The following is a 16,616-nucleotide window of genomic DNA, read 5'->3' as shown; positions in this document are numbered from 1 at the left end:
TCCTAGTCTCACCATGACGTCATCCTCCAGTGGAACTGCAGCGGTTTTTTCCACCATCTGGCTGAGCTACAGCAAATTTTAAGCTTTACACCTGCTTTCTGCATTGCCCTCCAGGAAACCTGGTTCTCGGCAATGCGGATCCCTGCCCTCCATGGCTATAAGGGATATAACAGGAACCAGAGCAACTATAACAGAGTGTCAGGTGGAGTTTGCGTTTATGTCCTAAGCTCAGTCTCAGGTGACACTGTGCTCTTCAAACCCCTCTTGAAGTTGTGACTGTCAGAACAAGACAACGCAGAAAATAACTGTCTGCAATGTATATCTTCCTCCAGATGGTGCAGTACCCCTGAATGTATTAGCTGCACTGATTGATCAACTCCATAAACTTTCCTTACTTTTGGGCGATTTTAACAGCCATAACCCCTTGTGGGGTAGCACCGTGCTTACTGGCAAAGGCAGACATGTTGAAACTTTACTGTGTCAGTTTGACCTCTGCCTCTTAAATACTGGGGCTACCACACATTTCAGTGTGGCTCATGGTAGTTACTCGGCCATTGATTTATCAGTTTGCAGCCCAGGACTCATTCCACCTATCCACTGGAGAGCACATGATGACCTGTGTGGTAGTGACCACTTCCCCATCTTCCTGTCACTGCCCCAGCCTAAGGCCGATGGACGCTTCTCCAGATGGGCTTTAAACAAGGCGGACAGGGAACCTTTCACCTCTGATGTCACCATTGAATCTCCTCCACACAGTAACATTGATGTGATGGTTGAGCAGGTGACTACAACAATTGTTTCTGCGGCAAAAAATGTGAACCCTCACTCTTTATGGTGCTCCCGGCATAAGGCAGTCGGTTGGTGGTCATCTGAAATTGCTGAGGCAATTACAGAGCTTCGGCGAGCTCTACTGTGGCATAAACCACACCGTTCCCTGGAGCACCTCATAGCCTTTAAACAACTACATGCCCATGTTTGCTACCTTATCAAATGATGGAAGCAGGAGTGTTGGGAGAGATACGTCTCGACCATTGGGTGCCATATGTCACTTTCCCAAGTCTGGGCAAAGATCAAACATATTTTCAGGTACCAGACTGCAACAGTTGTTCCCAGTGTTACTGTAAATGGTGTGTTATCTATCGACTCAAATGCGATTGCCGAGCTCTGTGCCGGGGAATTACCCCCCAGCCTTTCACACTCTCAAACGGCAGCTGTCACTCATTCAATACACGCCACAGTGAATTCTATAACTCCCCAACGACAGAGTGGGAGCTCCTCAGCGCCCATGCACATTGCCCCGACACAGCTCCTGGGCCTGATTGGATCAACAGCCAGATGATTAAACATATCTCATGTGACTACAAGTGACATATCCTCATCATCATCAACCAGATCTGGTGCGATGGTGTCTTTCCATTGCTTTGGTGGGATAGCACCATCATTCAGGTGCTCAAACCCGGTAATAACCTGCTTGATGTGGATAGCTATGGGCCCATCAGCCTCACCAACATTCTTTGTAAGCCGCTGGATCGTGTGGTGTGTCGGTGGTTGGGTTGGGTCCTGGAAGCACGTGGCCTACTGCTTCCGTGTCAGGACGCCTTCTGCCAGGGTCGCTCTACCACTGATAATGTTGTGTCCCTCAAGTCTATCATCCGAACAGCCTTTTCCAGAGACCAATACCTGGTTGCTGTCTTTTCTGACTTACAAATAGCATACAACACGACCTGGAGACATCATATCCTTGCCACATTGTATGAGTCCCGCTCCCAGTTTTTATCCAAAACTTCCTGTCACTCTGCAGTTTCTGTATCCAAGTTGGTGCCTCCCATAGTTCCATCCATATCAAGGAGAATGGAGTCCCACAGGACTCTGTATTGAGTGTATTTCTATTTTTAGTGGCCATTAATGGTCTAGCAGCAGCTGTCAGACCCTCCATGTCACCTTCTCTCTATGCAGACGACTAGTGCATTTCGTTCAGTTGCTCCAGTACTGGTCTTGCTGAGTGTTTCCCACAGGGGGCCATCCACAAGGTGCAGTCGTGGCCTCTAGCTCATGGTTTCCAGGTTTCCTCCATGAAGACGTGTGTCATGCATTTCTGTCAGCGTCGTACCGTTCATCCGGAACCAGCACTTAATGGCGATCCACTCACTGTAGTGGAGACATATCAATTCTTAGGTCTGGTTTTTGATGCAAGTTTACTTGGTTTCCTCATCTTCTTCACCTTAAATGGAAGTTTTGGCAGCGTCTCAATTCCCTCGGCTGCCTGAGCAGCACGAACTGGGGTGCAGATTGCTCCACACTGCTGCAGCTCTATAGAGCCCTTGTTCAATCTGGCTTTGACTGTGGGAGTCTGGTTTATGGTTCAGAGGCGCCCTCAGCCTTGCATATGCTCGACCCATTGTACTACTGCAGAGTTAAACTAGCGACAGGAGCTTTTAGGATGAGTCCTGTGACAAGCATACTGGTGAAGACTGGAGTCCCTCCATTGAAGATCAGGTGTGCACAACTGCTTGCCAGTTACATTGCACACGTTCATAACTCTCCTGAACATCCTAATCACTGTCTTCTTTTGCCAGCCAAGGCAGTTCACCTCTCACATAGGCAGATCAGGTCAGGTCTAACGATTGTGGTTCACGTGCAATCAATTCTGTCTGAACTGGAGTCCTTGCCTGTACCAGCTCTCCTTGAGGTCCATTCATGTACACCTCCGTGGTGTAGCTGTAGCTGTAGGCCGAAGCTTTGCCTGGACCTTTTGCGTGGCTCTAAGGACTCTGTTAACCCTGTGGCTCTCCACTGTCACTTCCTCTCAATTCTCCCCCAAACCCCCCACCCCCCAATCCCCGCCTCCCGGGGGGCTCATGGTCCTTTTGCAAGTTTTTGTGTGCCGAGCACGGGGCCCCGAGCTGTTGCAGGTTTCCTTCTTTCCTGGGCTGCATTTCCTTTCCCTTTCCCTTTCCCTGCCGGCCGCGGTGGCCGTGCGGTTCTGGCACTGCAGTCCAGAACCACGGGACTGCTATGGTCGCAGGTTCGAATCCTGCCTCGGGCATGGGTGTGTGTGATGTCCTTAGGTTAGTTAGGTTTAAGTAGTTCTAAGTTCTAGGGGACTTATGACCTAAGACGTTGAGTCCCATAGTGCTCAGAGCCATTTGAACCATTTTTTTCCCTTTCCCTCTTTTCTTGTCCTTGCTACTTCCCCTCAACCCTCTCCTCTACCTCTCTTGGTGTCCTTGTTTATGTTGGCCCCGCTTTCCTCCTGGTTGTGTTGGCTTAGCGATTTTGTTTCATTGTGTAATTACTTCATCCTTTTGGCATCCTCTGGTCCCCCTCTGGGGTTTGACCTCCATTACTAAATTTCTGTTCTGTAGTGTAATCATTTGGGGAAGAGCACCTTACCTTGTGTCTCTGGTGTGTGCACTCCTAGTTCCTTCCATGTTTTCTTTCACGTCGTTGTCTGATGCTAGGGTACATAGCCAGCATGGTAGCCAGCCCATGTGGTGGGGTTGCTATGTACCCTCTTGGTTGAGCCCCCTGAGAACACAGGGATCACACTTCTGATACCTGAGCTGTGACCACCTTATGTAAGCCTAGGAGTGGTTGCTTGTCTTCCTGGAGCATCGGAACTCCTGGCAGTGGGTAATGCCTGCCGTGCCAGATGGTCTGCCAGACGGCCCTTGCTGTGGCTGGGTTGTGCCCGTGGGGGAAGCCCCTGATCAGAGTGGGTGGTATCAGGGTGGACACTATGCAAATGCAACACATTCGGGTCCAGATCTTTTGCAGTTCTTCTACAGCCATCTCTCTCCATGGAAATGATTCTTTTAGTGCTGCTTCTTCTGCTCCTTCGGCCTTCCCTTCCCTCCTGGGAGGAGGGTCAGGCTCATCGACTAGGGGTGAAACCTTTCCCCCGCTATCTGGTTTGCACCAGAACTGATGGGGATATTTTAACCAATACTAAACCTGTATTTTCTGTGGAACACATTGAAGACAAGTTTGGCAAAGTGGACTCTCTGACTAAGATGCGGCCGGGTTTGTTGTTGCTCAAAACTGCTTCAGCTGCCCAGTCTGCGACCCCTCATGCCTGTAACCATCTTGGCACAATTCCTGTGTCCATTACCCCCCACCAGTCTTTGAATATGGTTCAAGGTGTGATTTTTCACAGGGACCTCATCCTTCAAACTGATGAGGAACTTTGGGACAAACTCAAAGGTGGGGTGTTCACTTGGACAATCATATTGATACTGGTGCCTTTATCCTAGCCTTTGGTGGCGTTTGTACGTAGGTCCATACAGACGTTGCTAGCATGTGGATTCCTCTTCAAACTACATTGGAAACGGTTGCTGATAGGGTCCACCTGGACTCTGGGGTCACAGTTCGCAATCTTTATCTCCCTCCTGACAGGACTCTTACACCTGCTGCCTTAACTGCCCTTCTTCAGCAACTTCCTCCTCCCTTCCTCCTTCTCAGGGATTTTAATGTTCATCTTCCCTTGTGGGGTGATGCTTTTCTATCTAGTCAGGTTCTTCTCATAGACCGGTTTCTTGCAGACCAAGACTTGTGCTTTCTTAATGATGACTCCCCTACTCATTTTAGTGCTGGCCATGGTACCTTTTCTGCCATTGATCTTTCTCTTTCTTCTCCCTCCCTCCTCCCTTCATTACACTGGTTGCCACATGATGACCTTTGTGACAGTGACCATTTTGCATTGATTCTCTCACTCCCTTCCCGCTCCCCGATGGACAGGTTACCTTGTTGGTCTTTCCAACATGCCAATTGGCCTCTATATACTGCACAGGTTGTTTTTTCTCCCTCTTTGTCGGGTTGTATTGATGACGTCCTATGTGACATGTCTGACACGATTGTTCACACTGCTAGCCTTGCTATCCTGTGCTCATCTGGACCATTTCACGGCCGGCATGTCCTGAGGTGGAGTACGGCCATTGCCATTGCCATCCGTGATTGCCATCGAGCTTTGCAACACCTTAAGAGGCACCCATCTGTTGCCAAACTTATTACCTTTAAATGGCTTTGCTATAAAGCCCATTACTTAATCAAACAGAGCAAACAGATGTGTTGGGAACGCTTTGTTTCTTCCCTCAGTTCTACTGTCCCTATGTCATGGGTATGGGCTACACTTTGCTCTCTCCAAGTCTACAGTCAGCAGTCAACCTTCTGGGCCTTCACCTCCTGGATGGCATTTGCATGGACCAGTGGAACATCTTGAGACCCATTTTGCAACAACATCAGCATCATCCTCCTATCCAGCTGCTTTGCTTCAACAGAAACAGTGGGCCGAAGCTTCCGCCTTATGTTTTACCCCTTTTCAGTCAGAATCTTAAAACAAACCTTTTACTGAATGGGAACTTCTTTCTGCACTTTCTTCTTCTCATGATATAGCCCCTGGCCCAGACTCCATTCATAACCAACTGCTTCAATATCTCTGTGCTCCACAATGGCATCTTCTCTGAGTGTTTAACCATATTTGGCTCCAAGGAGACTTCCCTTCTCAGTGGAGGGATAGCATCATGGTTCCTGTCCTTACGCCTGGTAAAAAAACCCTGTTTGTTGAAAGCTATTGGCCAATTAGTCTGACAAATATTGTTTGTAAGCTACTTGAATGGATGGTAGCCCATCGGCTCAATTGGGTCCTCGAATCTCAGGCTATAGTGTCCCCTTACCAGTTCGGCTTTCGAGAGGAATGGTCTCTGATCGATCATTTACTTCTCTTGGAATCCACAACTCAGCAGGGTTTTTCCCAGCACTGCTATTTGGTTGCAGTTTTTTTTACCTTCACAAGGCCTATGACATGGCTTGGCACCATCACATCTTTCTTACACTTCATGATTGGGATCTTTGGGTCCCACTTCAGATTTTTATCTGCCAGTTCCTGTTCCACTGGTCATTCACGGTTCAGGTTGCTACTGTTTTTAGTTCTCCATGGATCCAGGAGAATGGCATCCCACAGGGTTCAGTATTGAGTGTGTCTCTTTTCCTCATTGCTATAGATGGACTTGTGGCCTCCGTCGGTCCTTTGGTCACCCCTGCTCTGTATGGCTCTGTATGGCCTCTGCAGAGCAGCAGTTCCAGGGAGCTATACGGCGTGCCTCTGCTTGGACCATCTCACATGGGTTCCAATTCTTTCCTTTAAAATCATGGATGGTCCACTTCTGTCACCGCACTACGGTCCACCCCGGTCTGGAGCTCTACCTTGATGCACAAGGATTACCTGTGGTCCCACAGTTTCATTTCCTGGATCTTCTTTTCGACAACAAGCTCACTTGGCTGCCTCATATCAGGCTTCTGAAGGTAGGATGTTTCCATAAACTCAATGTCCTTCCCTTCCTTGCCCATACCTCTTGGGATGCGGACCGTTCCATCCTTCTCTGTCTATATCGGGCTTTAGTGCTGTCTTGTTTGGACTATGGTTGCCAAGTTTATGGTTCAGCTGCTTAATCCACACTGTGCCTCCTGGATCCGGTCCACCATCGTGGTATCCGTTTGGCCACTGGTGCCTTCCCTATTAGCCCAGTTGATAGTCCTTTGGTTGAAGCTGGTCTCTCCTCCCCCACCCCCCTTCCTTTCTGTTCGGTGGTCCCAACTTCTGATTTCTTATGCAATCACTGTCCATGGCTCTCCCACTCATCCTTCCTATTCTATCCTGTTCACAGACCAAGGACATCACCCACCTGATTCCCGCCTGCCTTGCGTCTCTTCACCATGATTTTCAGCTTCCTTCTTTGTCCTGTCTCCCACATTCCCTCCCCAACACCCCCCTTGGTTAGTTCCTCGGCCCCGGATTCCGATGGATCTCCACCGAGATCCGAAAGATTCCGTTCCCTTGATGGTATTCAGTTGTTTCTTTCTGCCAAATTTTGTGGGAGTTTTGGGATGGTGTTGTTTTTTACACTGATGGACCTAAATTTGCTGATCATGTGGGATATTCCTTCAAGTCCTCTGTTGGCATGGAAAATCATCTCCTGCCAACTACATGTGGGGTGTTTACTGTGGAACTGATGGCAAATTCCTACGCCCTTACCTTTATTAAACAGTCTCAACTCCACCAATTTTTGCTACGTACAGACTCAGAGTGGCCTTCAGGCTATTGACTGGTGTTTTTCCCGCCATGCCTTGGTCTTGGCCATTCATGACCATCTCGCTGATCTTCACCATGCTGCTTGTTATGTTGACTCCCTTTGGGTCCCTGGCCATGTGGGTATCCCAGGTAATGAGCTTGCTGATTGTGTGGCTGGGGGAGCAGTCACCTACCCCCTCCCATGTTGTGGAGCCAGACTGATTGTATGCCATATATTGGTGGCATGTCCCCTTCTTTTTGGCCCTTCATGCTAGGTATAGTCTTCCTGATTCCTTAAATTTAATCTTAGCATGCAATTTACAGATGGCTGAACTGATCCTTAGTTGCCTCTGTGAAAGTGTTTTTTATTTCCAGATATAAAGTCTTACTTTGCTCTTGGAGCAGGGACAGGATGGTTGTGGTTGGGATTGCTTTTCCAGTCTTCACAGTCTGGGATCCCATGGAAAGATCACCCACTTTTTTCTAGTTTTTATATTTGGCCTCACCTTTTACTGCGTGTTTTTTAACTTCATTATTTTATAAATTGACTCTGCTGACTGGATCCATCCACTATTACCATCTGTGGCTAACTTCGGAATCACAGGACTAATGACCTCGCCATTTGGTCCCACGAAGAAAAAAAAAGTATAAACACCACAACCACAAAACAAAAACACACACACACACACACACACACACACACACACACACACACACACACACAATAGATAGTATTTCACACCAAAATTCCAGTAACTGCAAGGATACCGGTCTCTTAGTTGACGCTTGGCACAATCTGACCACTAGAAACAGAAGCGAGACTCGTTACTAAACACCAGAGAATACCACTCAGTGTCCCAGTATACTCTGGCTCTACATCACTTCAGTCTCTGTGATATACAGTTAGAGGTAACTGATGTAAGAAAGTCTGAGATCTCAACCCAACTTTCAATAATATATTCTTGTCTGACTGTAATGTGTGCCGAGTATTCTGCTGCTGTCACTCATTTATTCACCAGAAGCAGTTGAACATGTCTTTGATCTTCTTGTGGACCTTGTCAGTCAGTTGCTCTGCAGTTAATTATGTTATGGCCAACTGTTTGGGCAATCTGTCGGTATTGTGCTCCCATGTCCATGGAGCCAATGATTCAACATTTCTCAAAGCCCTGAAGATGGCAGTAAGCTGAATGTGCACATCCTCTTGAGCATGCTGTGTTGATCTTGCCCAGAATGGCAATGCAAAATTCCTGAATCTGACTCCAAAGTTAATGTGTGTCAGACTAGAATTACTTGTTGCTGTGGTCTTCAGGCCAGAGAGTGGTTTCTTGCAGCTTTCCCCACTGCTCTATCCTGTGAGTCTCTTCATATCTGAATAACTACTGCAACTCACATCTTCCTGATTCTCCTTACTGTATTCATCTCTTGGTCTCCCTTCTATGATTCCCCCCACACCCTCATGCACACATTTACCTCCAGTACTAAATTGGTGGTGATGATTCCTTGATGTCTGAGAACATGTCTATTAACTGATTGCTTTTTCTGGTTTAGCTGTGCCACAAATTTCTTGTCTCCCAAATTCTGTCCACTACCTCCTCGTTAATTATGTGATCAACCCATTTAATATCCAGGATTCTTCTTTAGCACCACATTACAAAAGCTTATATTCTCTTCTTGTCTAAACTCATTATTGTCCATGTTTCACTTCCATAAATGGCTACACTCCAGAAAAGACCTTCTTACACATAAATCTGTAATTCCTGTTAACAAATTTCTCTTCTTCAAAAATGCTTTTCTTGCCATTGCCAGTCTACATTTTATGTCCTCTCTACATTGGCCTCCATCAGTTATTTTGCTGCCCAAGTAGCAAAACTCATCTACTAATTTAAGTGTCTTGTTTCCTAATCTAATTCCTTCAGCATCACCTGATTTAATTTTACTATATTCCATTAATCTTGATTTGCTTTTGTTGATGTTCATCCTATACTTTCCTTTGAAGATGCTGTCCATGAAGTTTAGTTGCTCTTCAAAATCCTTTGATGCCTCTGACAGAAGTAGAATGTCAGCACCTTGTAATAGTCACATCAACAATGGTGATGCACAAATTTGCATTTAGCTCTAATCTCACCAGACGACCAAAGCTGAGGGTAGTAACTTAGACTCCTGCATATGTCATGGGGTGAGAAGGTAGTACTGGGGGAAAGTGGTCTTTAGTGCCTACAGAGGTGATATTGTCACACATCCTTGTTAACTGTGTAACATGTAGCACAAGGTTGATGCAGGAAGGCAGCCAAACAGGGTGCCTGCATAAGGCATCACAAAAATCATTAAACTGAATTTCATAGATGTCACCACATATTCATTGTGGAGTATCAAAATGGGTATGTGATGAGTTCGTGTTTCGTAACCCAGTATGTGAGCCTTACTCTGAAGACATCGTGAGAAGTGACATACACACACCTTGATGAGTTGTAACAACATTACTGTACATAATTAATACAGAATGTCCTACAACTGGGTTCTTACAATTAGTTCTGATCTCTTGTGAGCTTAACTAATAATTGTATCATTATAGCAATTAGTATTGTCAGTGATGGTGGAAGAATTGTTAACTAGTTGGCCTCTTACCCAGGTTCTGGAGGTTCACGAATTTGAGATTGTTTTTGCTTTCCTGACTCAAAAACTCTTCACATCTCACGTAGAAAAATACAGATCATAAATAATCCTTGTATTGTCTTTGACGCATACCCAGTAAAATTGTTTCTTATTCTGATCCCAAATTGTTACTACTGATGCAGATGAGAAAATAGAAATACCTAAAACTTACAGTTGTACTTTCACATGGTGTCCAAAGGTCAGCCAGTGTTTACAGTATTTCTTTCTTTTCTGATATGATTCTAGAAAAGTAAGGTCACTCCCATCTATGAAAAAGAAAATCTGATGTGTAGTACTGTTGCATTTTATCACATCTATTTGTAGCAGCAAACGACAGTGTGTTCTTCAGTTCAGACTTATTACTTACATGAGTATTAGAAACTCCCTCATGGAAATCAGTTTAGATTCAGGAAGTAGCGATCATGTTAAACTCAACTCACTCTTTACACAAGATTTCCTCAGTGTTATGGATAGTAAAAGTGGTCTGCAAATGTACTACCGGTATAGCACCAGTGGCAGCTGCAGTTTTCCATGTATGCTGTTGTGTGTTGGTGGATTACATATGCTGACAAATTGGTAGAGACATGATTTAGGACCAACACCAGTCTATTCCCAGAAGACGACATGTGCATGAGTTTGTGTTATGTTTACAGGCCTAATACTGGTAAACTGGTTCCTCTCAGCATTTCCAGATGGCCACTACCTGAAGCTGTATCTGTCAGACCAGGACTTAACAATTCTTGCAGTGCAATTCTGCACTCATCTTCTGGCAGCTGGTGTAATATGTCAAATATCTGATAAAGATGCTGCTGTGGACACTGTCTTCCAGGTGAGACTTTAACACATTTATCAGTGTGGTTGCATAACTTACTAATGTACTTCTTATACTGAAGACATTCTTGTTTCTGTGCAAAGCTTATTCACTGATTCAATACACTGTTTGGTTTCCTTACTGGCAGTGTTGTTTAGAAAGTGCTAAAAGTACAGCATAAGGCAGCTAAGATACGCTACACCAAATGAACCCCAAATGAATGAATATATCAATGTGTGGTTTACATAAAGTTATAATGGACAGTATGGTGAATTTTCTAATGTCTGAAAGTAATTTTTTTTCTTTACAGTCACTGTATTATCACAATGTCTTCATTTTAATTTCTTTCTAATGTAACTAAATACTTTCTTCTGGGAGATTTGAAAGAAGCTTCTGAGAGAACTGTGTGTTATATATGGGACTTGGTCAAATAGTATCAAGACAACTTGCACCTCAAACCAATGTCCTGCTGTTAGGTGAAGAGATTCCACTAACATCAGTTGTACTATATCAGATGTAAGTGCATGCTTAACTCGGGTATAGTTTACATGTTTATTATCATGGCTGTCATACCAATTGCTCGTAATATTGACGTTTAGCATTGTTACATGCTATAAAGTGAAACTAGAGGAACAATGCTGCATGTTAAATTTCTTCTGGAGTTAACAGCAGCATTGGTCCATGTTGTAAGGCATTCATTTCTTCATGAGTTATATAATGACCTCTTGTTTTAATTTTCACCACAGATAAAAGTATAGAAGTGTCAAGTTAGGTGAATGTACAGAGCAATTTGCATTTGCTGAACAACCATTTGAATGCCCTCCAAATGTTTCCATAAGATGCAGTGGAAGGTAAATCTGTCATATTAGTACCTAACTGATTGCCCTATGTGCAGTAGAATGTCTTCCAATAACTGCAGAAGTATAATACTGCAGTAGCCACCGGAAAGATCGCGGGAGGCGCACATCTGCACGGCACGTCACGGACAGTAGTTGCCGCAAGTAGAGTCCCGTCCACCAGAGGGCACACGAGAATTCGGACGCGACCTCTGCCGGTGTAACAACAACAACACAGTCCCGGTCTACGCTAAGTGAAGTGTGATGTAAACGGGAACAGTGTTACTACACAATTGGCGATGAGTAGGGTCATTCTTTCGCGTGTTGCGTCGTTGTTCCGGTTTCGCAGCTTCTCCACGGCATGGAGGATTTAGTGCGGGTTTTGGTTGAGCAGCAGACGGAGCTCATGGCCACCTTTAAACAAGTGCTTCCGGCGTTGCTCTCCATGCTGTCTGCTACAGCGCCGTTCCCTCCTCCCTTTCCCCCATATGACGAGATGGTGGAGAATTGGGACGCATATGAACATCGCCTTCGGCAGCATTTCCAGGCGTTTCATGTTGCCGACGCAGAGGTATGTCATGCTCTCTTCTTGTCTTGGATATCTCCCTCGATGTATCAAGTTTTGCAGCAGCTAGAGCCATTGCAGAAACCCTCGTCCTTGTCTTTTGACGCATTGTGTTCATTGCTGTCTTCATATTATCGCCGCCGCATGTTGTGGCGGCTAGGGTCGAGTTCTATCAATGCAAGAAACAGCCCCATCAGTCTTACCGGGTGTGGGCCACTACCCTGCACGGTCTTAGTCGCAAGTGTCATTTTGTCACGGAGCATTCACGAGAGTCGTATGCCCACGTTATGGTACACGACGTCATTGTTCATTCGGCCCCTGATAGGGAGGTCCGGCAACGGGCCCTGCAGTTAGAAGACCCTTCCCTTGAGGAAGTCCTGTCCATTGCTCAATCGTATGAAGTCTCTCATGCCACAGGTCAACAGCTGGAAGCATGGTGCGACGTCACGGCAGTTCAGGGCAGCGCGTCCGCATCCACTGTGTCCGGGGTGGACGACGTGCGAGCGGTACTTCCAGCCATTACGGCCGCTCCCGCACGGCGCGTAAACAGAATTCCGGCCGCCGGCCCCTGTTGCCGTCCTGTGCGTCATGCTATATACATCATGATCAGTCAGAGTGCCCCCAGCATTGGGCTGTTTGTCGAAAATGTAATAAAAAAGGTCACATTGCTAAAGTTTGCCGCTCAGCCTCAAAAGAATCGAATGAAGCAGGTACAGAGGACGTGGACGTTGACATTCAGGAAGTTTCATCGGGCCAGGCTCCCGACGCAACGGCACGCAAACTCTTCATTGAGGTGTCGGTTCTGTCGTGCCGGTTACAACTGCAAGTAGATATGGGCACGGCAGTTTCGTTGTTGAATGCACAAACTTATTCTGACCTTGGATCGCCCCCGTTGGCGCCAGTTTACCGGCGTCTACGCGGTTATGGTAAACAGTTCATTCCTCTACTGGGTCAATTCACTACCGACGTGACTTACAAATCAGTCACTCGGCCTATTACTTTTATTGTTGTCAGTGATGCAAGCTCTGCTAACCTTTTTGGCCTGGATGCCTTTCAAGCTTTTGGTTTTTCTATCGCTGACACCATACAGTTGGTCTTCGAAGACATTCCCTATCAATCATTGGAATCTTTGATCTCAGACTTTCCTGATATCTTTGAGGAGGGCCTGGGGCGTGTTTCAGATTTTGAAGCTCACTTAACGTTGAAGGCGTCGGCTCGCCCGCGTTTTCTACGCGCGAGGCAGACCCCCTTGGCTCTTCGCCCTCAGGTAAAGGAAGAGCTAGACCGGCTGACAGCCCTAGGGGCCGTTCTTCACATTTCTTCTAGTGAGTGGGCTTCGCCCCTCGTTATTGTAAGGAAGCCCTCGGGAAAATTACATCTTTGTGGCGATTTCAAGGCCACCATTAATTCCCAATTGGTGGTGGACACCTGTCCTTTGCCTCGTGCTGATGAATTGTTCTCCGCCATGGTGGGAGGCCAATATTTTTCGAAAATCGATGTTCCGGATGCTTATCATCAGATACCACTTGATGAGGACTCCAAACGGCTGGCGGTCGTCAACACCCCATTTGGCCTTTACCAATACCAGTGGTTGGCCTTTGGAATATCCAGTGCCCCGGCGATATTCCAGCGTTATCTTGAGCACATCACGTCGACAATCCCTCATTGTATTAATTACCTGGATGACATAATTGTCACAGGCCGCAGCACGAAGGAACACTTGCACAACCTTCGCACCCTCTTTCTCAAATTCAGGTCTGTGGTCTTGCGTTGCAACCTGCATACGTCAAACTTCTTCCAACCGTCCATTGAGTATGTGGGCTACACCATCTCTCGGCACGGCGTCCAGCCACTAGGAAGTTGGGTCCACGGTATCGTCGACCTTCCTCGGCCTGCTTCGCTGAAAGAGTTACAAGCTTTTTTTAGGCAAGATAGCCTATTACCACCGGTTCATTCCCAGGGCTTCCACCATAGCCCGCCCCCTGTACTGCCTTCTACACAAGGGTGTTCCTTTTGATTGGTCACCTGCATGCGAGTGAGCGTTCACCTCGTTGAAGAGCCTCCTCGCGTCAGCGCCTTGTTTGGGTACTTTTGACCCCATAAGCCATTGGTCCTGGCTACCGATGCTTCGCAGTATGGGGTGGGGGCGGTCCTAGCCCATCGCAATGCGGATGATTCCGAGCAACCACTAGCGTTTGCATCTAAAACTCTTGGTCCCGCGCAGGCCCATTACTCCCAGGTGGAGAAAGAGGCTTTGGCCATTGTCTACGCTGTTACCAAGTTTCACCCTTTCTTGTATGGCACGAAGTTTCAGTTAATCACTGACCATAAGCCGTTAATATCGTTATTTGGCCCCGCCTCTCAGATTCCGGATATGGCGGCCCACAGACTACAGTGCTGGGCCTTGTTCCTCTCCAAGTACCATTATGACATTCATTTCGCCCTACCGGACAGCATGCCAACGCCGACACTCTTTCCCGTCTTCCGGTGGGCCCAGATCCTACGTTCGATCTAGAGGAAATTATGTGTTTTCATTTGGATGTGGCGTCCCGCCAAGCGGTTGATGGCTTCCCGATCACTAGTTCTTGAGTTGCCAGGGAAACGGCAGCTGACCCGGTTCTCTGGCAAGTAGTTCGCCTCATCAGTAGGGGTGGTCATCCCGCCCTCCAGGCCAGGCCTCTGGCCCTCTTCGTAATTATTTTATTCTACGAGACCGCCTCTCAGTCTTGGACGGAGTTCTCCTTCTGGCTACCGATGATACAGCTCCTCGCGTGGTTGTTCCTGCAAGTTTATGAAGGGAGGTCCTCACATTATTACATGTGGGACACTGGGGTGTTTCCGTACTAAAACCTTGGCTCACAGACATGTGTACGGGCCCGGTTTGACAGAGAAATTGAGCACTTGGTAGCCGCCTGTTCCCAGTGTGCGAGCCAACAGGCATCACCCAGGGCAGCATTCTCTTCATGGCCGCTGGCAACCCACACATGGGAACGTGTTCACATCGATTTTGCGGGCCCATTTCTCAGTAGCTTTTGGCTCATGGTCATTGATTCTTACTCCCGATTCCCATATGTAGTTCGCTGCTCCTCAACCACTTCAGAAGTTGAAATCCAGGCACTAGCAAAAATCTTTTCTGTGGAAGATCTGCCAATCACCCTGGTCTCGAACAATGGACCGCAGTTTATTTCGCAGACCTTCCAGGATTTTTGTAGGCGCTTCGGTATTCGGCACGTTTGCTCTCCCCCCTTCCATCCATAATGGAATGGGGAAGCCGAGCGCATGGTGCGCACATTTAAGACGCAGATGAAAAAGTATGTGCACGAATTTCCTGCAGAGGAGGCATTTACGTTTTTCCTGACGGCATACTGGACCACACCAATGGGAGACCGCAGCCCTGCAGAGCTCCTCCATGGGCGCCAACCTAGGACTCTGCTGCACCTCATCCAACCTGGTCCTCGCCAGTCTTCGCAAAATGGAGTACCTGGCTTTCCACTGGGTATGTCGGTCTGGGCACGTGGGTTTGGTAGCAATCCACGTTGGATAGCAGCGGTGGTCCTGCACCGAAATGGCTGCCGGCTTTATACCTTGCAGGTGGGGGTCCGGGTGGTACGTCATCACCAAAATCAGCTAAGTCCACGTTTGGGCACCCACCCTCCGACCTCTCGGACACCGGCTTCCCCATTGCTGGCACCCGTGTTGGTTTCCCAGGGGACGTTACCGCCTCTCCCCGCTGTGACTCTGCCGCACTGTGATGGTTCTCGGCCTTGGCAGCATCCAGTAGCTCCAGCACCGGCATTGCCATCGTTTGAGATGCCCCAGCGAGAGCCGGCCCCCCTCGCAGGCCCGGTTTCTCAGGAGGCTGGTTCACCTGTGGTTGTCCCTTCCCCATCGTCCCTGCCACTGGGTCTTGTCCCTCCCAAGGTGGAACAGGATCCGGAGTTTGACAGCTTGTCGCCCGTTCTGTCACGGACTCCGGTGGTGGGATGACGGGAGCCTCTTCGTATGGGTCACTTCCAGCCGTATTTGAAGGTTCTGGCTCGAGGGTTGGCAGATCCCCTTGACTCCGGCCTTCCAACGGATGTGGAGGTCATCGCTCCTGCCCGACGCTCCACCTTCTAACGCAGTGGATCACAGCGGCTTCACCCCCCGAAGGAGGAGGAGTGCAGTAGCCACCGGAAAGATCGCGGGATGCGCACATCGGCACGGCGTGTCACGGACAGTAGTTGCCGCAAGTAGAGTCCCGTCCACCAGAGGGCACGCGAGAATTCGGACGCGACCTCTGCCGGCGTAACAACAACAACAACAACTCAGGCAGCATGGGCCATGCCCATTCAGTTAACATTGGGCATGCCTAGGACACAGTCCCGGTCTACACTAAGTGAAGTGCGACATAAACAGGAAGAGTGTTACTACAAATACCTTAGGAACTCGAGATAATGTGAGTGTATTTAGAGTCCCAACAGTAATAAAAGGACCAAGATGGGTCTTGAAAAATGTGCACCACTTCTTTAAGCCAGCATTGATTTTCAACTGACAGTTAGTACATATTGCAAAGATTGACTTGTTCAATGTTTGTAAATGATGCTTCTACATTAAACAATATTTTTCATAGATATGCCACATCATGTTGCACTGTCTATGGATAAAATTCAAAGAATTATAACAAATTTCGGAAGTCATTGCCAT

The 16,616-nt window shown here is 47.5% G+C and overlaps 1 protein-coding gene across 1 annotated transcript in view; it reads left to right on the top strand.

The window, feature by feature from the left end:
- LOC126416932 (formin-2-like) overlaps positions 1-16,616 on the top strand; it is a 277,023-nt gene that overhangs the window by 13,193 nt on the left and 247,214 nt on the right. The window contains 1 exon segment of the mRNA XM_050084812.1: positions 10,372-10,547. Within this exon segment, the coding sequence (XP_049940769.1) occupies positions 10,372-10,547 (176 nt within the window).

The sequence above is a fragment of the Schistocerca serialis genome, chromosome 8, assembly GCF_023864345.2.
Source record: "Schistocerca serialis cubense isolate TAMUIC-IGC-003099 chromosome 8, iqSchSeri2.2, whole genome shotgun sequence".
NCBI lineage: Eukaryota > Metazoa > Arthropoda > Insecta > Orthoptera > Acrididae > Schistocerca > Schistocerca serialis.
This window is presented reverse-complemented; position numbering and strand designations above follow the sequence as displayed.